Source organism: Mandrillus leucophaeus, unplaced genomic scaffold, assembly GCF_000951045.1.
Source record: "Mandrillus leucophaeus isolate KB7577 unplaced genomic scaffold, Mleu.le_1.0 Scaffold182, whole genome shotgun sequence".
NCBI classification, from domain to species: Eukaryota; Metazoa; Chordata; class Mammalia; order Primates; family Cercopithecidae; genus Mandrillus; species Mandrillus leucophaeus.
This window is the reverse complement of record NW_012101832.1, coordinates 209,612-233,059: the sequence shown is the minus strand read 5'-3', so window position 1 is coordinate 233,059 and position 23,448 is coordinate 209,612. Positions and strand designations below refer to the sequence as shown.

Sequence of the window (23,448 nt, the reverse complement as noted above, 5' to 3'; positions counted from 1 at the left end):
GGGGCATTTGCTGGGATACACTTGACCCCCAAAATGGCCAGGAGCCCCTGTCCAGGAGGTGCAAGTGAGCCAGGGTAGTGCCATGTCCTTTGCATGTCTTCCTCCCATAGCCTCCATTTCATAGATAAGGAGATGGCTCGGAGAAGGCAGTTGACGCTCCCAAAACCACACACACAAGCAGGACTGGGATCCAAACTCAGATCTCTCTGACCTTGAGCTGCTGCCGTTAAGGTCACCATGAAACATGAATATAAATAAAGCCACATAGAAAGTGACTTGGGCCACACACAGGGAGGCAAGCATCGGGAGGTGGCAGTTCTGAAGTGGGGATAGTGGGGTGCAGGAATCAGAGGCTCTGGAGAGCATGTAGCATTTGTGTTCTTGTAGGCATGGAGGGTGAGCAGAGTCTCGCAGGCACAGACATGAGGTGTTCTGTGTAGCATGCACCGTGCCAGCAACGGTGCAGAGGTTGGGAGACTGGGGACATCTGGGCAGGCTGGCAGGTCAGTACACAGAAATGTATTTCCAGAGAAGCCCATTCCCTCTGGAGTCTCCTCCAGGGTGCGTGCATGTTCAGCACACCCCTATCCCAAAGAGGGGTGCTCCTGGAGGCCACCTCATTCGCCTTTGCTGTGTCTGCAGCCTGTGACCTCTCACCCTGCTCTCCTTCACCCATCCACATAGTGCCAAGGCCACCAGCTCCTCTCCTCATGCCCTTTGTCCTCTTTCATCCACGGGGAAGTTGGGAACCCTGGCTCTAATCTCGGCTCTGTCCTGGGCACACTGGGTGACAAAGGGTGAGTCCTTCTTCCTCTTCGGGCCCGTTTCCTCGTGGTGCAATGGGAGAGGAGGGAAGTATTAGATGTGCTAAAGTCTAAAGTTCCTTCCATTTCTAAGCATCTGGTTCTGGGCCACTCTGTAGTTTCACACTGTCTGCAGGGGAGTTCTTGGCCTCGATGGCCCAGCTCCACACTGCCCAATTCCCCTCTCTACATCCTCTCCCCACTGCATCCTTCCTTCTCTACCTGTCCTCCATGATCCTCTTTCCTTTTCTAGCTATCTTGTTACTTAATTCCACGAAGGCAGGGACAGTTGTCCCAATTCTGCAGATGAGGCCAGGCTCCTGCCACTTTGGAGTGCCTAAGAAAGAAGGTCCCTCCTTCATCTGCTGACCTTCCCTGAGCCCTGGGCTGACCTCTGGAGCACTTCTCCCAAGACATCTTAAAACCAAGCTGGGGCTGTGGCCACCACTTGTGGGTGCCTAGACCTGGAGGAACCTTGAGTCAGTCTGTTTCCACTGCCAGCCCAGACAGACCTGCTACTCACAGATGAGTGACTACCTCTCTGAGCTGCAGCCTGCAGCAGGGGGCAATTGAGACAGTTGTGAGGTCCAGTAGCTTGGGGCTTGGGAGCTGTTGCCTTTGGTGCCCAGCACAGAGCTGTAACTCCAGGGGATTCTGATTCTGATTGCCACGTAATTCTCTGAAAATAATGCTCTCCTCTCTTGGCTCTGTAACCCCCTGCCAGGGGCACCCTTGGCCGCCCTGTCCCTCCAACAATCTAACCCTCTCCTTCACGCTGCAATTGTAGATTTTTGCTGGTCTTCAGTTGCCTGGTGCTGTCTGTGCTGTCCACTATTCAGGAGCACCAGGAACTTGCCAACGAGTGTCTCCTCATCTTGGTAAGTGCTGGGAGTCCAGGACTGAGGGGGGGCTGTGTGAGGTAGCACCTCTGGGCTGAGGGCTGAAGGTGGAAAGAGGCTTCTCATACCATGGCTCAGAGAGCAGCTTGCTGTGCTGTGTTCCCTCAGCTGTGGCTGCCCCTCTGTGGGCATCATCCCCACTTTATAGCAAGTGTTGGGGGACCTCCTGCCTCTATGCAAGGGCTTATGATGGGTCCAGAATAGAAGTGAGTAGGCTCCACCCCTTCTCAGGACAAAATCTGCAAACTCCACATGTGGTGGATTTTAGTTCAGTTTTTGCCTAAACACAAAACACCAAACGGAAGCCCCACAGAGGGAGACAGCTGACAGCCAGCCACCCTCTTGTCACCCGGTCAGAGTTAGGGAGTCTGAGACAGCTGGGACGGGGAGGGCATGTTGAGGAGCGGAAAAATCCGATCAGCTCATGGGGGCCGGAAGGGGAGGACACGCTCGGGCTTTTAGTCTTCTTGCAGGAGGCGGAGGGGGTCTCCTGCCCTCCGGAATCCTCAAGTCCAGGAAACTCCAGGAGACGGGTCTGAGGAGGCCCTGGTCCCCCTAACCCAGGGACTCTTGGCTGGGTCCGCGCTGTGACCTGGGCCTCAGTTCTGGAGAGTGAGGACCAGAACTCAGGCTCCTGGTCCCACAGGAATTCGTGATGATCGTGGTGTTCGGCCTGGAGTACATCGTCCGGGTCTGGTCTGCCGGATGCTGCTGCCGCTACCGAGGATGGCAGGGTCGCTTCCGCTTTGCCAGAAAGCCCTTCTGTGTCATAGGTAATGAGGCGCGCCCCGCCCGACCTGACCCCTGACCCCAGGAGCCAGGGTGACGCCTTGACCCCAATCCTGACTCTGACCCTGGAGACCGGCACAGATTCAACGGACCCTCCCCCTCGCTCCCCAGTCCCTTGCCACAGCCCTAGAAGTCCCCGCCTCCGGGTCCATGCACGGGGTGGGCTGGCTGCGACCTCGCCGCTCCCGCCCCTGCAGACTTCATCGTGTTCGTGGCCTCGGTGGCCGTCATCGCCGCGGGCACCCAGGGCAACATCTTCGCCACGTCTGCGCTGCGCAGCATGCGCTTCCTGCAGATCCTGCGCATGGTGCGCATGGACCGCCGCGGCGGCACCTGGAAGCTGCTGGGCTCAGTGGTCTACGCTCACAGCAAGGTGAGGCCTGCGGACCGCGCGCGGAGGCTCGAGGGCGTGTCTGGGGCAAGAGCAGAGCGGGCAGGGCGGAGAGGGCGAGGCCAGAGGGGCTGTCTCGGTGCTGGGAAGGGGTGGGGCCTGCGGGGATTGGAGCCCGAGGTCTAAGTGGGTGGGGCGAAGTGGAGTCCGAGTTAGGTAGGGGCGGGCCTAGGAGTCCGGACCAGATCAGGGGGCGGGGCCGGAGAGGCGGGGCTTGAGGGTTTCCCCTAGATGCTTTTGGGTTTGAAGGGCCCACTCTTACCACAAAGTGGGCAGCTGAGGTGGGACCTGAGGGTGGGGCTGGAGCGGAGCTAGGGTGGGCCCCACATGGAAGCCTGAAAGTGGGACTTGCGGGGCGGGGCAAGATGGGCAGGGTGCTGGAGTCCTGAGCCTGGAACCTGGAGACTCAAGGCAGGCGGGGTGGGGGTGAGGGTGGGAATAGGGGTCGGGGTAGGGGGAGTGCTGGCGGTTTCGCGAAGGCCAGGGCAGGGTCGCCCTGATGGGAGGAGCTGAGAAAGAAAAGTGAGCCAGGGACTCCGGGAGATGGGGGACCTTTATCCCCTTCCCGTGTGGAAGCCGCACACATCTCCCAGGCAGGCACAGCCCTCCTCACCGCGCCCCGCCGCCTGCCCCGCAGGAGCTGATCACCGCCTGGTACATCGGGTTCCTGGTGCTCATCTTCGCCTCCTTCCTGGTCTACCTGGCCGAGAAGGACGCCAACTCCGACTTCTCCTCCTATGCCGACTCGCTCTGGTGGGGGACGGTGCGTGAGTCTTTGTAGGGCTGCCCTTCTCCCTGGGACCCTCCCTGGGAACTTCCCGAGGTATGCCCATTGTGACTCCTGACTCAGGGTTGAGCGGGCCTGTCCCTGCCCTCTCACTAGAGCTGGAATCTCCCTGAGACCAGCCCCAATGCTAACCCCCCAACCTGCTCTGGTGGACCTGCCTCTGTCCCCAGCTAGCCCCCAACATCAAGCCCTTGTGACTGTACCCCTTTCCCCTGACCAGCCCAGGAGAGGGAGAATCCATCTATGACCCTAACCAGCCCCCATGAGTGACCACGGGCCCCTTCCCTCATGATCAGGCTCCTACCTGCCTGTACCCCCAACAAGCCATAGGTGGCCCCCGTGACCAGTCCTGCTGGTAACCTGTGTCTCCAGATTACATTGACAACCATCGGCTATGGTGACAAGACACCGCACACATGGCTGGGCAGGGTCCTGGCTGCTGGCTTCGCCTTACTGGGCATCTCTTTCTTTGCCCTGCCTGCCGTGAGTTGCCTCCTGCTCAGTTGGTCGGGGAGGCTGAGGGTGGGACCTGCTCAGCCCCTGTCACAAATCTGCCTGGGGAGCCTGGGGCACCTCAGAGGGGCAGGGATGGGGACACCCTTGCAGCCTCTTACTGCCCCACCACTGCCATCACATTCCCCCAACCATGCCCTATCCCTCTAGGGCATCCTAGGCTCCGGCTTCGCCCTGAAGGTCCAGGAGCAGCACCGGCAGAAACACTTCGAGAAACGGAGGATGCCGGCAGCCAACCTCATCCAGGTACAAGATGCCCAGGAAGAAGCCCCAGGAGCAGGGCTGTATGACTGCACTGGTGTGTCAACCCTGTGTGCTGACCCATGTTCCCAGCCCAACTGTGACACCACTTTGAAGCTCAAAGGGGCTATGTGACTTTCCTGGGGCCACATGCCAAGTCACACACAGAGCCAGGATGCTCACTGACAGTGCCAGAAACTTCCCCCTGCACCAAATGCCTGGTTTAGGGCTAGCCAGAGCTGCCCTATTGCCCAACTCCAGCCCAACTTCACAGGGCCTGGGAAGGGGCAGAGCCCAGACAGGAGCCCTGAGGCCTCTGGTAGAGACCCACTGTTTGCCCCATCAGCTCTGCAGCAGTAAGCCTACCCCACTCCCAGCACATTCATTCATTCATTCATTCATTCATTCATTCATTCATTCATTCCACAAGCACTCACACAAATGAAGAGAAGATGGTGCAGACAGGGCTTTTAGGAACCTCAACATTTAGCAGGTGGGTGGGCTGGCAAAGTTGAGCTGGTCAAGGAGACAGAGAAGGAACAGCCAGAGGGGTGGGTAGGAAGTCAGGAGTGTGTGGTCTCAGTTTCCCTCTGTGCCATGGTGTGTTGTGACTGTGTGTGGGCTGAGGCCAGGGCTCTGATTTTCTGTGACCTCGGGACTAGCCTTGGCTTTTTGCTAGTCAGGAGTGTGTGTAAGAGAACTCCTTGCAGGAAATGCTTCAGGGAATACTGGCCCAGCCCACCTCTGCCTGCTCGCCAGTGTGTCACCCTCTGAGCCCCAAACCCAGGCTTCACTCAGCCCCTCCTTATCTGTCCTCCCCAGGGTAGAACCCTCCTCCCTGTCCCTGTTATCTCCAGCCACCAGCTCAGCCTTTTCTTCTTAGCGTCCCTTGGGGTACAATGGCTACTGTCCCCTGGGAGCTGGCCTTCTGAGGGGCATTGTAGGGGCAGGTGGCTGGCACTGTCCATGCCAAGAGACAGCTGGTATTGTGGTGCCCATAATTAATGAGACAGCTCTGGCAGCTGCTCCCCAGCCCATGCCAGGGGCCTAGGCAAGCAGGAAGTAAAAATATTCCTGTCTTAGGAGGGTGCCTGGCTGGTGAGGTCAGCGGTGGCAGCCCCTTAAGGACAAGAGGCATCCAAAGAAGGGAGGCATACAGGGCCCAGCTCTGCCTTGTCCCACCTAGCAGCCTCCATGCCTCCCTGCTCTCGCTGATGGCCACACTCACAGTCCCTCCCTGGCTCTTCCTACGTGGAGGGAGCGGGAGTCTTTCCTCCTGTCTGACTTTCGTCCCTCCTGCTGCAGAGGAAGCTCGGCAAGTCCATGGACACTGAGGGGTTGGTAGGTAATGCTTTTCCTCCCCTCTCAGTCCTTAGTATTCCCGTGGGCAGTGACAGGCAGCTGGGAAAGATGGAGTGGCATTGCTAGTAATAATAACGACGTTCTGCAAACATTCGCAAAGCACCCGCATGTGCCAGACACTATATTTGCACTGAGGAGGCAGCAGTAACCAAGACACAGCTTACGGTCTAGGGGGAGAGAAAGTTATCAATCAAATACACAATGAATAGGTATTTATCAAACGTGATAAAGAGAATAAGAGGAGTGTTTAACAGAGGAACCTGGCATGAAGTGCCTACTATATGCCAGGCACTGAGCTTGGCATGTAATATACAACTGTTCATTCCTCACCACACCCTGCAGTATTACATGCGTTTTACAGGTGAAGAAACTGAGGTTCTGAAGCTTTACTTAATTTGTCCTCACTCATAAGGGGCAGCGCTGGGATTGGAAACCCACGTCTGCCTGACAACAAAGCTCCAGCTCTTAACCTCTCTGCTCTATGGTCCCTGGCTCTGACGTTGATCTGCTTTGTCCCCTCGGGGAAGTCATTTCTCCCTAGGCCTTACTTTCTTGGCTGCCGCTATTGGTGGCTGTGAAATTGGAACTGGCCTCTGGCTCTGGGTAACCCACAACTGGACCAAAGACTGGGTTCTTTCAGGGGAGAGGGCTGGTGGGGACGGAGAGGCCTCACTGATGCCCCATCCCCCACGTCCCCCATACCACCAGGCTGCATGGCGCCTGTACTCCACTGATATGAGCCGGGCCTACCTGACAGCCACCTGGTACTACTATGACAGTATCCTCCCATCCTTCAGGTAGGTCCTGCTAGGGGCGGGGGTGGGTGGGGGGCTGGTAGCAATGCCCTTTGAGGACAAGTGGCTGAGACGCAGCCCTGGAGGGTGGAAAGGGGGTGATGGCTCCCAGGGGAGCACTTTGGGCTGGCTCTGCAGATCTTATGTAATTGAGAGCCTGGAGTGTCCTTTATTCTACTCTGCTATGCCCAGGGAAGGGGTGGACACTGGACATAGGGCATTGGTGAAGCCCCGGCCCATAGCTGAGCCCCGGCCCCTGGAGTGCTGGCAGTGTGCATGCTCACCCATAGGTGATGCCACCTAGGGCAGTGATACAGCCAGCTCATCTCCCCTCCGTCCTGAGTCGGGGACAGAGTTAGTGGATATTGCAGCTGGTTGGAGAAAGTGTGGGGTGGGCAGAAACATGTGTTCCAGACTTAGGTACATGTTCCCACCCTGGACTCCCATGTGGGAATATGTGCCCACTTTTACTGTGCCAGTCAGCAGCCTCAGGGCCCAGAAGTGGGTCTGCCCCACTGGCCAGGGCCATGCTAAGACTGCATGGGGGTGGCACCACGCGAGGGATTATTAATAGCATCACAAAGGTGCATGTGGCCAGGTGCCTGGCTAGGCCCTCAGGCAGGAATGAAAACCATGGAGCCCAGTTCAGTCCCACGGGCAGGCGGGCATCAAGCATGTGGCTGGGCCAGGATGCTGTGCTCAGCGCTTTTGCGGGCGCCTTTTTTGCCTCATTAGTTCTCCAGGAGCAGCTGTTGCGCGATCCCACTCGCCCCTGCACCTGGCTTCCCCATCCCCATGCCCTCCCGGCCCTAGGGGCTTCCCAGGGGAGAAGCAGGAGAGGAGGGGCTGGGAAGAGGGGCTCCCACCATCACACTGGTGCCCCCCTACATCTCTCCACCCAGCAGAGGCAAGCTCCTACCTCAGAGTGGGAAGGTGACTAGATTAGAAGAGGCTTTTTTTTCAAGGTCAGGCATTCGAGAGTGGGACAGGGCTGCTTTGTAAGAAATACGATGTATATGAGGGGAGATCTGGGGGTGGGGGTGGTAGGATGGTCTAGGACCTCTGCCCAGAGGAACAGAGCCTAGTCTGGAGATTCTGAATCCACTGGGCATCTGCTCCCTGGACCTCAGTTTGCTCATCCGTACAATGGGAAGGCAGGCAGGAGAGAGGGAAGATACCCTCCTTGGCTCATGGCAGCAGGAAATGAATGGCCTGGAGAGTTAGGAAGAAGCCACAGTCCCGAATCTAGTCTCCAAAACCCCAGTGGCAGGAGTGAGTGCTAGAGGGGAAGGAAGCTGGGCTAGCCACCCTGCCACACCGCCCTCCTCAGCCTCCGTCTCCCCTTAACATCCAGAGTCAGATCTGGCGGGAAAGGATGTCAGGGCCGCTGCTGGCCTCTGAGCAGGCACGGCACGTTCAGGCAGTCAGCTTGATGGACTGAGAGTAAGCTCCTTGCGTGACTGCCCTTGAGCTGTGCCAGCCTTCACATCCAGGCCTGGCATCCCTGGGGATTTCCTGGGAACTGGGGGTAGAAAGGGAGTGGGGAAGGCCAGTCTCCCACAGTCCACCCTGTCCTATTCTGGCTGGGCTCTCAGTGAACACCTCTAGAGCGGCAGGACCTGGCAATATCTGAGCTCAGGAGCTCTGTGCCCACTGGGTGAGGGGGGCGGTGCCAGAGCCCTGTCTACCGCTGATGGCGCCCTCTCCTACAGAGAGCTGGCCCTCTTGTTTGAGCACGTGCAACGGGCCCGCAATGGGGGCCTACGGCCCCTGGAGGTGCGGCGGGCGCCGGTACCCGACGGAGCACCCTCCCGTTACCCGCCCGTTGCCACCTGCCACCGGCCGGGCAGCACCTCCTTCTGCCCTGGGGAAAGGTAGGGGCCCCATGCGGCTGCCACCTCCTCTTGCTTCTCCTTCTCTTCTTCCATTCTCTGTCCTCATCCTCTCTCAGACCTGCCTTCAGCCACTTCGTGGGTGTCTGGGCCTGTTTGGGGGATTCCTAGGCCGTCAGAGGGCCAGCCAGGTACAAACTGAGGGCCTCTCTGGAGGGGCCAGGCTGGACTCACCTTTTTGTCCCATGGGGCTCTAAGGGTCTGAGTGGGAGAGGTGTCCATGCCATCCTTTCCCATCATCTCCTCCGTTCATGGCATTGTCCTCTTTCTTTCTCTGTTCCTACGTCCCCCTCACTCTTCCATCCCTGCACCCCCAATCCCTCCCGGGAAGCTGGACAGAGGAGGAGGCCACTGGCCACAGGTGCTTACGGCTCAGGTAATCGTGGGCACCCTCCTGGGGTGTGAGGGCAGGGAACCCCCTCCCCCCGGCATGTTGCTGTAGGAGGGGCTTGGTACTGAACTCGCCTCTCGGGAACGAGATGCCAGCTGGAAAGAGAGCTCTGTGACTAAGACCTCTGTAGGACCTGCCTACACTCAGCCAGTGACTAATGTTCTTTACTTTGCAGCCTGTGTCTGCAACTTTGCTAATCCCAGAGGGTCCTCTTGGGGTTCTTTTTCCTTCCTTAGTGAGGTACACTTTGGCGCTCCCAGCCATCTCTTTCCCCTTGAACTGTCTCTCCTGGAGCTTTTTACAAAATCTTGAAAGAAGAACAAAGAACAAACAATGCTCACCCCCACATAAACGTTCCTTAACAGAAGAATTTCAGGCATGTTTGGATGAGGGAAGCCTGTGGACTCACAGCATGGGAAAGTGGCTGCTCTTGTAGAGGTTTAGCTTTGAGGTCGGGGATTCAATCCCCCTCATTCTTTTTCCCCCCGGCCTTTACCCATCTCTTTGTTTTGTCTTATCTTTACACATCACCCCTGAACCAGCCAAATGGACATCTGGCCTTTGAGCTTCAGTGTCATTCTGAGCCCCAGGCCCAGAACAAAGGATAGGAGAAGAGGTGAGCCGCCCAGTGACCAGCAGGGGAGGCGTGGTAGAAGCTTGCCTCTGCCACCCGATGCTGTGTGTCCTGGAGGAAGTCTTCAGGTCATTCTGAACCTGTGTGTCCTGGCGGAAAATCAGCAGTGTTTAGGCTGATCAGGGCTCTGGGAGCTCTTGAGTTTCTGGGCTGAAAAGGCCTCAGGAGGAGTTTTGGTGCAGAGGATGCAGGGAGCAGCCTCCCTTCCTTGTTCTCAGTGAGGGCACTTCTGGGCCGGGGCTGAACAGGAAGTGGGTGGAGAGGGAGAGTCCCTCCAGGTCTGGGGCTGGAGGGAGGGGAAGCGTGACCGCCAGGCCAGGCTGATAGCTCCCTGGGAGAGTAGGGCCCCTCTCAGATTCTCTGCCCAAAGGTCCCTCATTGTTACCTTCATCCCTACCAAACATAGTTTCCAGGCGGAAACTCAAGAGTTTTTGTGTCCCAGCAATCCTGTCCAGGACCTGAACCGGGGCTCTCTGTGCTTCCAGTTCACTCTGGTCTCATCTTGACTGAATAGGAAGGCAAGAGGAATGGACATTAGCCTGGAGCCTAGCACCTGTACACTCCTCACGGCTCCTCTGGTCCCTGACACCTCCCCAGCTCCGGGGCCCAGGAACAGATTACTGCTAAGGGCTTGGCTATCACTAACTCCCAGCCTCGTATCCATTTGCCTGGAAGGGGATTCGGCGTGTGTCTGGGACACATGGCGATGGTAGTAAAGTGGCCCTTTCTCCCAGGGACCCCAGGAGGCTGAGCTATGATTTGTAGATCAGTCACCAGGCTCAGGCCCAATGGCCATATCATTCATCGTGGCTGTCTAGACCACCAGCCAGGACATCCCCCTCCACCAAAAACACACGCACAGATACACACTCAGTTGGCCACACCTCTGGTGGTGCTTGGGGATGGACCTGGGCCAAGTGTGCTCACAGGAAGTGGTGTTAAAGGAGCAGGACTTCCTGTGGGATGGCACTGCCAGGGCCAGCACCTCTCCTCTTTAGGGTTTTGCGATGAGTTTCTCAAACCATGGTCTCCAGACCTCCTGCATCAGCATCCCATGGGGTGTTTGTTCAAAATGCAGATACCTGGACCTGTCTCCCAGCCCACAGGATCAGAATCTCTGGAGAAGAGATACAGCCTTCTGCATATGTAACACGCTCCCCAGGGGATCCTTATGCACAGTTTGAGAACATCTACGTTCTGGCGATGGGGCTGGAGGATGATTTAGGTGGGGGTCCTTCTTTCCCAGCAGCCACTGGAGGCCGGCCCCATCCCGGCAGCTCCCCACACTCTGCCCACAGCCCTTTCCCACTAACCTCTGTTCGTGTCTTGTTCTCAACCTTCCAGCCAGATGTTTAATAATAAACGGAGTTTCTTTCGGATCCACGCCAGCTGGAGACCGAGGTACCCCCTCGCCTGCTCCTCCCGTCCCCACTCCTCCTTGCCCCACCCAATTTGGGGGCTGGAGAGGAGACAGGATGGAACAAGGACAAGGTGCATGTGCCTGCCGCCTGCCGTCTGCCTTGGGTCCCCGGTGAACCCCTCGCCTTTCTGGGATGCCTCTGCTAGGTCAGGGGCATGGGCCCAGAGTGCCAGGAGGGGCACGTGCAGGAGCCTTAAGGATGTGTGCTGGCTCTGCTGCTGACGCCCTCTGTGATCTTGGCCAAATTGCTTCCCTTCTTGGACCTCAGTTTTCTGTCTGTGGAATGGGCAGATTGAACTAGAGGCCCTCTGAGGGTCCTTCTCACTCTGACTTTTGCCAGGCCTTGAGCTTAACTTTCTGTCTCCCCGCTGCCCACCTGGGGACCTAGCAGGTGCCTGAAGGAACTGGGTTTGGCACCTTTGCCAACTCCAGGACCCCAGCTCTTTTAGCTGCATCTCCGTGGCATTCCTTGGTACCTGCCCTGTGCCAGGCCTTGCTCTGTGCACTAGGGACATGGTGATGAATAAAACATCGTCCTTGGAGAGTTGCAAAGAGTAATTGCAGCTGAGTGTGATGGGTGCAACAAAGGGAAGAAGCTCAGGGGCTGTGGAGCCCGGGTCAGGCACACAACCCAGAGGAAGCCCTAAAAGCAGTGGGTTTCAGGGAGGGTATTCCAGGCCAGCGAAGCAGCATGGACCCAAGCAAGGAGGCGAGAGGGAGCGCAGCATGGGGAAAAAAGCTGGCAGCCCAGTTTGGCCCCCCTGAGACTGGACATCAGAGCTAAGGTTGGGAGCAGAGCTGGGTCATGCAGAACCAAAAGCCCAGTGTGAGTTTCGCCCTGTTGGAATGCTTGGCAACCTGAGTTCATGGAGTTCTGGGTTTCTAAAGGTGCCTCTGGGGCCCTGTGGGCTGGGGTCCTGGAGCTAGGAGACGAGTGGCAGGGCTCCTGGCTGCCCATGTGTGCTTCTGCTGAGAGGTGTTTTTTCCTAGAAATGTGGGTTCTGGACCACAATCTAGCTACTACCCACTATTCATGTGTCCTTGGGCAAATCACCTGACCCCTTTGCACCACAGTTTCCTCAGATGTAAAATGCAGATGTAAATAGGGTCTGCTTCCACTAAAACTGGACCTGGCTCCAATAAATGTTCACCTTATTTGATTTGGTATGTTCAGCAGTTAAGATCGTATTTACCTATTAAAAGAAACCAAAAAACCATAGCTTAGAAACCATGGCTATGGACATGGTTCAGTTTGAGCTGAAGGGTTGAGGTAAGGCGTCTCTGGGTCAGGCCCGCCACTTTGCAAGCCTCCTTTGACGGCGGAGGGTGTGGACAGGAAGGGCACAGCCATGGCAGAGGCCAGTGGCAAGGCTGTTTCTATAGTCCCTGAAGAGCAGCTGTATGTGGCTTCAGAAGTGGTAGGCTGCCTCTGTTTCCCCAGTGAGAGTGGCCCTGGGAGGGCAAATCATGAGGCCCTAAAGAAAGTCCTTGTGGAAGTGAGTTCGAGGGGTTGGGTCCAGCAGGGCAGCCTGGGCAGAGCTCGGCGTCCCCAGCAGGGCAGCCACAGTCAAGCCCACCCCATCTTTCTCCCAGGGCACCAACAGATCCTTAGCCAGAGTTTCTTGACCTTGGCATCATTGACATTAGATAATTCTTTGTGGCTTGGGACTATCACATGCATGGCAGGATGTGGAAGAGCACCCTTGGCCTCTACCTACTAGATGTCTACCTACTAGACATTGCCACATGTCCCCTGAGTGGGGGAACTTGCTCCAGTTGAGAACCACTGCTCTATACCCTATCCTGATTGCTTGACCCAGAAAAAGAATACAGACTCTGAAGTCAGAGAAGGCTGGGTTCCAGTTCTTGCTCCATCTCATAGGAGCTCTGTGACCTTGGCCAAATCTTCTCTCCTCTTTCCGTGTATATAAAATAGGGATGGTAAAAACAGCCCACCACACACAGTGGCTGAGCGGACTGAAAGAGCTAAGGCAGCCTGATGGGCCCCTGCACGTTCTGAGAGCCTGAGAGGGGAAAGAGCTTTTTGGTGCCCACTGTGTGCCAGGTTTCCTTCCACCTTCTTTTAGCTTTCAGACTCAGAGGAGCTGATATGAGCCATTTTCTGGGCCCTACCCAAGGAACTGGAATCCAGGCCCACTCCTGAGAACAGTGCCTTCTTGCATTAGAAAGGAGCTCAGGGCCTCTGGCTGGCTGGAAACTTTCAGAACCCCACAAACCAGACTGGAAGCTTCCTCAACCACCACAGAATCAGAGCTGGAAAGGGACTTTTCAAGGCCTCTAGTGCAACTCCTTCCTCCATAAGTCCTGCTGCGTGCAAGCTCGGCCTTGCTTGCATTACTTCTTGTGACAGGGAGGTCACCCTCTTCTCCAGAATGCCATTGGTGCCTTATGTGCTGGGCACAGTGATGTGGAGTTCCAGGCCCTTGGCCAAAGTGTCACGGCCTTCTCCACCCTCTTCTCTTCCCCTCCCCCTTGGAGGAATGGAGGACAGGAGAAGGGGTTGCACGTCTTCCCCTCCCCCTTGGAGGAATGGAGGACAGGAGAAGGGGTTGCGTCTTCCCCTCCCCCTTGGAGGAATGGAGGACAGGAGAAGGGGTTGCACGTCTTCCCCTCCCCCTTGGAGGAATGGAGGACAGGAGAAGGGGTTGCACGTCTTCCCCTCCCCCTTGGAGGAATGGAGGACAGGAGAAGGGGTTGCACGGACCGGGCAGGGTGGAGGGTGCTTGCCAGCATGAGGGAGGCTGCAGGAATGGCTCTGTAGAGGAAAGTTTGGGAGAGCCAACTCAAACTTTGACTGGAGTCTTTGGGATGTGTCGATGGAGTCCTGGGCCAGTGGAGAGCATGCTGGATAGTGGGAACTGTCCCTGTCCTTCTGATATCCGCAGGGCCCCCATCCTTGACCTATTAACCTCTCCCCTCTGGGCAGAGGCCCCCACCCCTAAGGATGGCCCTACATCCTGGCCACCTTCCAGAAGGTGCCCCTGGTTTCGAGGTCTCCCTCACTTCAGCACCTTGGCTTGCCCCCCTCCACCCCATGCCCTGGGCATGGGAGACCCCAGTTCCCACCCAATACCGAAACCAGAATCTCTTCTCTGCTCAACCCTTGATCTGAAAGCCTCTGAGAGTAGGTGACACAGTGTCCTCCCCCAACTCCTGCCCCACTTCAGGTCTCCTCTAAGGCTGGCTGGTGCTCTCTTGATCTGGGGCCCCAGACGTTTGGGGTGGGGCTCCCTGAACCGGAACCTGAACCTGAACCTGTCGGAATCTCTAGTGGCAAACCACAGCAGGGGAGGCAGCGGTGACGTCACAGGGCATGGGATGGAGGACGTTTGCATAGGTCCTACCCAAACAGCCATAACATCGTCCTTGAACCTCTTGGACACAGAGTTACTCTTCCAGATCATGGTTAATCAGGGCTTGTCCTGGGGAATGAGGCCTCTGCTAACTTATCTTCCTCCAACGTTTCGGGGAATGTGGTGGGGAGTTGGATGTGGGAAGGGAAGTCTGAGTGCATGTGTGGACATGCACATATGTGTTCACATGCACACAGACTGTGTAAATGCTGTTGAACAGGGAGCTCAGTAGGCAGTATCGGGGGTAGGTCTTTAGGGGGGATCCAAGACCACACAGGCAGGATGTCAATTAAGGTGGGCTGAACTTAGGTGGGAGAGACCACAGAAGAACAGGTTATCAAATAGAGACCCTCACTGGGAGGGCAGGAACCAGGCATGGTCTGGGCATACGCGTGGGCCCAGCAGCTAGACCCATGGGGCCGAGGCCTTCAGTAGGCCATCACACCGCACACCTCCAGGGCACCATTCCATGGAAGTCTGTGTGATGGAGTCCTTATTTTGCATTGCACTGCCTGCACAGCTGTACGAGGCCCTAAAACCCTGACCTGACAATTGTGGGATCAGCTAGCCGCAGCAGTGGGGGAATGGACGAAAATATGTATTGACACATGTACACACATGCCAACATATGTATACACACCAGTGCCTGTACACCCACACTCTCACATGTGTGTGCACAAGGTGTGTGTGCGTGCGCACACACATACACACACACACCCTCGACTCCACACAGCCTGCCCCTGTGTACAGTGAGGACTGGAGGCCTACCTCCGTGTGCATGGCCCAGTGAGCCTCCGACCCTCAGCAGCCTGTCTGTGCCCAAAGGGGTCACCGCCCCCACCCTCTGCCCACTCACCTGGGCCAGGCCCAGCTCCCACATCCTCCTGTCTGTGTCTCTGACTTCTTTTTTGAATTTCTCCCACTCCTTCCACTCTGACATCTGTCTCCTGTGCGTCCCTTATCTGTCCGGGTGATGAGGGGTGGGATGTGGGTGGTGGGGAGAGGATTTGCTTCAACTGACCCTGAATCAGCCTCTTGTAGGAGTCAGGGCCTCCCTTACCACATCCCTGTCCCATCCCAAGAAGTCTCCGCTTGGTGAGGAATCAAGACTTAACAGCCACCCCCAAGTCCTAAGTCAGCTGTCCCCACTCACCCCACCCCCAGCTCTGGCTAACTTGGCCCTCTCCCAACCTGCCTGCCCTGCCAGCAGCCGGATGGGCATCAAAGACCGCATCCGCATGGGCAGCTCCCAGCGGCGGACGGGTCCTTCCAAGCAGCATCTGGCGCCTCCAACAATGCCCACCTCCCCGAGCAGTGAGCAGGCTGGTGAGGCCGGCAGCCCCACCAAGGTGCAGAAGAGCTGGAGCTTCAATGACCGCACCCGCTTCCGGGCATCTCTGAGACTCAAACCCCGCACCTCTGCTGAGGGTGAGCCCCCGGGGGGCTGAGACTGATCGAGGGCCGGCTGAGGGCAGCAGGGCGGGGACAGTCTGGGCTGGGAGCAGAAAGATCTGGCTCATGTCTCAGCTCTGGAACTGATTGACCATCTTTGGGCACTGGTCTTCTCATCTGTAAAATGGGCATTATAATATTTGCTCTGCCATAAAATGGACATCAGACTGTTTGGGAATCACGTGGAGGGTGGCATTTCATAGTGATTAGCAGCATAGGCTTTGGAGCCAGGCTGCCTGGATTTGAATCCTGGCTTTGTCACTTATCTTAGGCAAGTGACCTAATCTCTCTGGGCCTCATTCTTCTCATTCATAAAATGGGAACAATAATAGCATCCACTTCCTAGGATTATTGTGAGTATTAAATGAGATAATCCATGGAAGGTGAACAGAAGACTTTTTGGGAATATAGTAGGTGCTCAACAAATAGCTAAACACAAACGTACTTTGGAAGGGGCAGGAATGCATCCTTGATGAGCCCTGACTGTGCACTGCTCAACACTGGCTTATCTTGTTTACTTCTCCCAGCGACCCTGGAAAGTGGGCTTTGTTTTTGTCCCCACTTTACAGACGTGGGCACTGTGATCTCTCAGCTCATGAGTGGCAGAGCTGCTCTCCTCAAGCAGGCCTATTCAGCGCCAGAGCCCATGCCCTCTGCCTCCCCCTCTTCACCGCAGCCCAGGCTGCACATGTGAGACTGTGGACCTGGTGATGTCACTTTTTGAGTTTTGGCTCTGCTGGAGACTTGCACTGTGATTTAGGCAGGACACGACCTCAGTGTCCGCTTCAGGAAAATGAGAGGGTTGGACCAAGCCCCCTGGAAGACTTCTCGCAGCTTTGACATACTTTAGGTCCCTGGGTGGGGAGAGGTGGGGTGAGCGCACAAGGATGGGGAATGGGGACAGCTCCCCCTTTGACCTTGGAGGCAGGAGACCCAGCCATGTTATTTCTACCTGTGCTGTGTCAGCTCTCAAGATGCTGCCTGGCTGACACCTCAGAGTTTACAGAACCCCATAGACCAGTCTTTGAGAGGTGCTGCCCATAGAAGCCTGGGCATGGGTGGTGCCCAGGACCTCCCTTCCCTGTCCTGGAAGCTGTCCAGGCTCTTGCCACTGCTCCTGTGGGGTGAAGAGAACATCACCTCTCTGTGCAACACGGGCACTAGCCTCAGAGAAGCTTCCCTCATTCAGGGAAGATTTTTTTTTTTTTTTTTTTTTTTTGAGATGGAGTTTCACTCTTTTGCCCAGGCTGGAGTGAAGTGGTGCAATCTCGGCTCACTGCAACCCCCACCCCCGGGTTCATGCCATTCTCCTGCCTCAGCCTCCCAAGTAGCTGGGACTATAGGCGCCCGCCACCTCGCCCGGCTAGTTTTTTGTATTTTTTAGTAGAGACAGGGTTTCACCGTGTTAGCCAGGATGGTCTCGATCTCCTGACTTTGTGATCCGCCCGTCTCGGCCTCCCAAAGTGCTAGGATTACAGGCTTGAGCCACCGCGCCCGGCCATAATGTTTTGTTTTAAGGGCCTTCCATAGTAGCAGAGCTGGGCCAGGGAGCCAGCGGCTTGGGTGTCCTTCCGTCTTAGCTGAAGGAGAAGACTGTGTGCATGATTACATGCAGTGCCATCAAGCCCCTTCTCTCTGGGGCTCACTGTTCTGCAAGGTGGGACCAGTGGGCCTTCCTCCAGGGCTTTGTGCAACAAACTTGCCCTGGACTGGACCAGCTGTGCCCTAAAGCAGCTCCCACCTAGCCACCAGGGCAGATGTTCACTCTGACTGGCCACCAGGGCAGATGGGCATGCAATACACTGGGGCTTTCTACCCTGGGGCGGGGGGTGGGGGCGGGGTATGAGACACAAGAGCCTCCAGGAAGGTTCTGGACCCTTTCTGGGCGTCTGTCTTCCTATTGGACACTCTATTGGTGGTTTGGCATACAGGGGTTGGATGGGAGGTTGGGAGTGGCCCCTTCTGTGGGCCACTTGCCCCATCCCTGCCTTTTCAGAGGCCCCCTCAGAGGAAGTAGCAGAGGAGAAGGGCTACCAGTGTGAGCTCACGGTGGACGACGTCATGCCTGCTGTGAAGACAGTCATCCGCTCCGTCAGGTAAGACTGAGGCCTGAGGTGAGTACCCCCTCCGTGTGCCACCCACTGCTGCTTCCCATCTGGGCGGGTGGATCACTTGAGGTCAGGAGTTTGAGACCAGCCTGGCCAACATGGTGAAACCCCATCTCTACTAAAAATACAAAAAATTAGCCGGACGTGGTGGCGGACGCCTGTAATCCCAGCTACTTAGAAGGCTGAGGCAGGAGAATGACTTGAACCCGGGAGGCGGAGGTTGCATTAAGCCAAGATAGTGTCATTGCACTCCAGCCTGAGCAACAAGAGTGAAACTCTGTATCCAAAAAAAAAAATGTATTTTTATGGTGGGTCTTGATCAAAAAAGTTTGAAAGCCCCTGCTCTACTGGCTGTCCCCCTGCCTCAGAAATTAAGCAGGGACCAGGGTCTCTTGAGCCCTTGGGCCACGGCCTCGGCATGGATCTGGCCTCCATGCTCCTTGGTATGCAGTCCTAGCCTAGCCTCCATCACCAGCCTGCCTCTCTAGCTCCAGAAACCCCCTCAACTTCCTAGTTTTCTGGGCTCCCCACTCTCTTCCCTGGCTGTACACCTTCCCACAAGCCTCTTTTCTTTGTATTCCTTTTAAAAATAGAGTCAGGCTGGGCACGGTGGCTCATGCCTGTAATCTCAGCACTTTGGGAGACTGAGGCAAGAGGATCACTTGAGGCCAGAAGTTTGAGACCAGCCTGGGCAGCAGAGTGAGACCTTGTCTTTGCAAAAAAATTAAAAATTAAAAAATTAAAAAAATTAGCCAGGCATGTTGGTGTGCCCCTGTAGTTCCAGCTACTTGAGAGGCTAAGGTGGGAGGATGGCTTGAGTGCAGGAGTTTGAGGCTGTAGTGAGCCGTGATTAAGCTACTGCACTCCAGCCTGGGTGACAGAGTGACACCTTGTCTCTAAATAGATAAATATATAAAATCAAAGTCAGCTGGACCTGTCCCCACTACCCCCCAGAGTCTGAGGCCTCTGCCCCTTTTCACCCATCCATTCTTTCCCCTCCATGTGCCCGGTGTTGAGAACATAGTACCTGACCTGCCCCCTGACCCAAGCCAGCTCTCCTTGGCCACCCCAGTGACCTCTCAGCCAGCATGCCCCAAACGTGCTCCTCTTCCTGGATCGGTACCCATTTCAGGCAGTGGCACCACCATCCACTCGGTCACCCAAGCCATGGCAATCATCCTGGACTCAGACCAGGGAGGCTTTTAGCCCCACCTCCTGAACTGCTCCAAGCTGTTCCGTATCTCCTTCCCCGTCCCCTAAAGCTAGTTTCCCTACCCACGCCTTTGCCCATCCAGGGTATTCTCCACATAGGCTGGCAGAGCCAGCATGCTAAAGCAGAGTAATTCGGCCAGGAACAGTGGGTCACGCCTGTAGTCCCAGCACTTTGGGAGGCTAGGGTGGGCAGATTGCTTGAGTCCAGGAGTTCGAGACCAACTTGGGCAATATAGTGAGACTGCCCATCTCTTTAAAAAAAAAACAGCGGAGTAATTGATGTGTCTGCCCCACAATGTCCCAGTGCCCAATCTCTGCCAGGGATTCAGGGCTCTTCAAAGAACACCCCAGCCTCCTTCTCGAGGCTAATCTCCTCTCTGTCTTCTCATACCATGGTGCTCTGAAGCCCATCCTCCACCCCGGCTAGTGGATTAACCCCTTTCCACCTCATCCGTGTTTCTGCAACTTGGAGGTAGGGGAGGCTGGGAGACGCAGCAGGAGGTGCCCTGGTGCTGGACAAGGGGATAGCAAATAGATGGAGATGGGGCTGGGAAGGAATCCCTGCTCGAACAGGACACTCCCTCTGAGCCCCCTCCCCCAACAGGATTCTCAAGTTCCTGGTGGCCAAAAGGAAATTCAAGGAGACACTGCGACCATACGACGTGAAGGACGTCATTGAGCAGTACTCAGCAGGCCACCTGGACATGCTGGGCCGGATCAAGAGCCTGCAAACTCGGTGGGTGCACTGGGCCTGATGGGAGGCAGGGGCAGGGAGGCAGCGACCCCAGCCCTGCATGAAGTCTGAGGTCAACTCCAGAGCACCCAGAAGGGCTCACTGCTGCAGCTGAGTTTCTAGACTGAGGAGGTCCCTGGCTTGCAGTGCCAGCCTGAGGCCAGACACAGCACCCGTCCCAAGGCTGAAAAACAACCCAACCATAGTTTCTTTGTGCGGTGGGTCCTCTGTGCAAGCCCTATTGACTCATATGCCTTGGGGGCTTTGTTTAGAATAATGGTTTCCTGGTCCTAAAATAATCAGCCTAAAATAATTACTGACCTCCCATCTCCCAAGAGAATAGGCAAATTGTCCTCACCGCCCACCTCTTGCCTCTGGAATCCTCCCACATCCCTCCGGTAGACCCAGCATTAGGAAGAATCCTCACCCCCAAACCCGTATCACCTGCACCTTGCCCTTCTTCTCTTCTGGCCTGCATTTTCACTGTCCACTCATTCATTTATTCACTTGAGAAATAGTCAGTGGGCATTTACTACTTGCCAGCCTGTGGGAATATGGCAGAAAGCTCAGCAGAGTTCCCACCCTCATGGAGCTTTCATTCTAGTGGAAGGAGAAGAAGTGATAAATAAGTAAAATTAGAATATATCAGATGACGATAAATATTAAGGAGGAAAATAAGGGTCAGGCTGTTATGCTTTGCAATTTTAAATAGGTGAGAAGGTTCTAGAAGGAACAGCAAGTGCCAAGGACTTGAGAGGGGCAAGTGGCTGGAGTGTTGGCTTCAGCACAGCAGGGAGCCTGGTGTGGCTGCACTGGAGTGAGAGGTAAGAGGTGAGGTCAGAGGGCTAACAGCACTCAGAGAGTGTAAAGCCCTGTAGGCCCCTGCAAAATGCTGGTGTTCATCCAGGATGAGCTGCGAGCATTGGAGGGTTTTGTGCAAAGGACTGATAAGATCTGAATTGTCTTTTAAAAGGATCAACCTGGGTGCTGTGTTGAGGATGGACTTAGTGGAGTGAGGGTGGACACAGGTAGACCAATGAGGAACCTGCTTCAGACTTCCACGCATGAGACTGTGGGGAGACTTGGAACAGAGTGGCAGCTGCAGAGGCAGGACAAGTGGTCAGATTCTAGATACATTTTGTAGGCAAAGTTGACAGGGTTTTCTGATGTGGTGTTAAGAGAAAGAAGACAGTCAAGGATGAAGCTAAGGTTTTTGGCTTCAGCAAGAGGAAAAATTGAGTTGCCATTCGTTGACATGGAGAAGGCAATGAATGGAGCAAGTTTAGGGTCAGGAGATTTGGGAGGTGCTGGATTTGTGATGCCTACCGGACATTCAAGCAGAGTGTTGATGTGGCAGTTGGATAGAGAAGTGTGGAGAGCAGAGCAGAAGTACAGGATGGAGATGAAAATTTGGTGTCAAAAGTGTAGAGGAATTGAAAATTATGGATCTGAAGACATCACTTAGTGAGTGGAGTAAATAGAGAATAGAGGTCCCAGGAGTGAGCCTTGGATCCTGCAGTGTTTCCAGGGTGCAGAGATAGTGGAGGAACTAACAAAGGAGACAGTGAAGGAGAGGTCAGGGAAGAAGGAAAAGAACTGGGAGGGGGTGGTGTTTCAAATGAAGAAAGGGTTTGCTGGAAGAAGGGGTGATCCGATGTGTGGAGTGCTGCTAGTAAGTCAAGTAAAATGAGGACAGGAATTGATCAAAACCTGACAACAGTAGTTTTGGTGAAATGGCATGGGTGAAAGCCTGACTGGAGTAGGTTTAAGAGAGAGGGGGAGGAAAGGAATTGGAGGTAGAGGATAGAGATAACACTTTCAAGAATTTTGCTGCAAAGGAGAGCAGAAAAATAAGGTGAGATCAGTTCTAGCCTTGTCCACCCACTTTAAAAGTCACATTCCCACATGTGTCCACTCCTCCCATCCTCTTTCCCCTTTCTCCCAGTCCATCTTTTTTTTTTTTTTTTTTCGAGCTAGCGTCTCGCTCTGCCTTCCAGGCTGGAGTGCAGTGGTGCAATCACAGCGCACTGCAGCTTGGACCTCCCCGGCTCAAGTCATCTTCCAGCCTCAGCCTCCTGAGTAGCTGGGACCACAGGCATGAGCTTCCATGACCAGCTAATTAAAAAACAATTATTTCTGTAGAGAGGAGGGCTTGCTATGTTGCCTAGTCTGTCTCAACTTCCTGGGCTCAAGTGATACCTCCCTCGCTATCCTCCCCAAATGCTGGGATTACAGGCGTGCGCCACTGCACTGGGCCTCCCAGTCCACCATTTCCATTCCTTTCACCAGGCGGTTGTTTTACTTGTCAGGTTTGTGTGTGGTGCCTTTGCTTGACCAATGGAGAACCCCCAGAGCAGGGACTAGTCCCTCCACCCCCAACTCAGCCTCCATCTGGCAGGACAATGGCCCCTCCCTCAGATTGCCTGTCGTGCCTTCTCCTTCATCAGGCAACCTAGAATTCTTGTGGAAGGGAGGGGCGGCGTGTGTCCGGGCCCTCTGATGGTTCCCTTACCCATAGGGTGGACCAAATTGTGGGTCGGGGGCCCGGGGACCGGAAGGCCCGGGAGAAGGGCGACAAGGGGCCCTCCGACGCGGAGGTGGTGGATGAAATAAGCATGATGGGACGCGTCGTCAAGGTGGAGAAGCAGGTGAGTGTAGGATGGGGTGGCGGAGCTGGCCATACCAAGAAGCTCTGGGGGCCGCGGTGACTGGACACGGGGAGGGTGTGTTTCCCACAGCCGCAGCCCAAGTGTCCGGGAGAAGGCCTGAGAGCCCCCTCCCCGGCCGAAGCCCCAGTCCCCGCCGCCAGACATTCCCATAAACCCTCCCTCTCCTGCTAAGCCCCGCCCCCCAGGTTGCATAAGCCCGCCCATAGGCTTCAGATAAGCCTACCTCAGATCCTCTTACTCCATTTGACCCCGCCTCTCAGTTGTCGCCGTAGCTCGTGGACTATCCCCATCGATCACACCTGACCACTCCCCGGTTATGCACCAGTGCCCAGCTTCGTTCCTCTCTCTAGCCAGCTCCACCTTTCCAAGCGGGATTAGTGCTCCCCAGATAAGCCCCGCCCACTCCACCAGCTAGGCTCTGCCCGGAGACCCAAGCCCCGCCCCCGGCCGCATCCCCTCGGGTCCCAGGCGCCGCTTCCCAGCTGCGCCCCATCCCCAGGTGCAGTCCATCGAGCACAAGCTGGACCTGCTGTTGGGCTTCTATTCGCGCTGCCTGCGCTCTGGCACCTCGGCCAGCCTGGGCACTGTGCAAGTGCCGCTGTTCGACCCCGACATCACCTCCGACTACCACAGCCCTGTGGACCACGAGGACATCTCCGTCTCCGCACAGACGCTCAGCATCTCCCGCTCGGTCAGCACCAACATGGACTAAGGGACTTCTCAGGGGCAGAGCAGCACACGGCCAGCCCCCGGCCTGGCGCTCCGACCGCCCTCTGAGGCTTCCGGACTCCTCTCGTACTTGAACTCACTCCCTCTCGGGGAGAGAGGCCACACGCAGTATTGAGCTGCCTGGGTGGGCGTGGTACCTGCTGTGGGTGCCAGCGCTCCTTCGCCACCTCAGGAGCGTGAGATGCCAGGTCGCCCAGAGGGCGGCAGCAGCGGCTGTCCCGAGGCCTCTGGGCCCCCCAGTGCCCTGCCCACTCCA

General features: G+C 56.1%; 1 protein-coding gene across 1 annotated transcript in view; it reads left to right on the top strand.

The window, feature by feature from the left end:
- The window catches only part of KCNQ4 (potassium channel, voltage gated KQT-like subfamily Q, member 4), a 54,679-nt gene extending 31,340 nt beyond the window's left edge, over positions 1-23,339 (top strand). The window contains exons 2-14 of the mRNA XM_011977623.1: positions 1,591-1,681; positions 2,349-2,475; positions 2,689-2,864; positions 3,520-3,645; positions 4,042-4,152; positions 4,333-4,428; positions 6,493-6,581; positions 8,291-8,452; positions 15,497-15,717; positions 17,738-17,837; positions 19,666-19,797; positions 22,313-22,442; positions 22,963-23,339. Coding sequence (XP_011833013.1) covers positions 2,358-2,475; positions 2,689-2,864; positions 3,520-3,645; positions 4,042-4,152; positions 4,333-4,428; positions 6,493-6,581; positions 8,291-8,452; positions 15,497-15,717; positions 17,738-17,837; positions 19,666-19,797; positions 22,313-22,442; positions 22,963-23,175 — 1,674 coding nt within the window. The 5' untranslated portion in view covers positions 1,591-1,681; positions 2,349-2,357 and the 3' untranslated portion in view covers positions 23,176-23,339. The remainder of the gene's footprint in view (positions 1-1,590; positions 1,682-2,348; positions 2,476-2,688; positions 2,865-3,519; positions 3,646-4,041; positions 4,153-4,332; positions 4,429-6,492; positions 6,582-8,290; positions 8,453-15,496; positions 15,718-17,737; positions 17,838-19,665; positions 19,798-22,312; positions 22,443-22,962) is intronic.
- Positions 23,340-23,448: the final 109 nt, after the last annotated feature.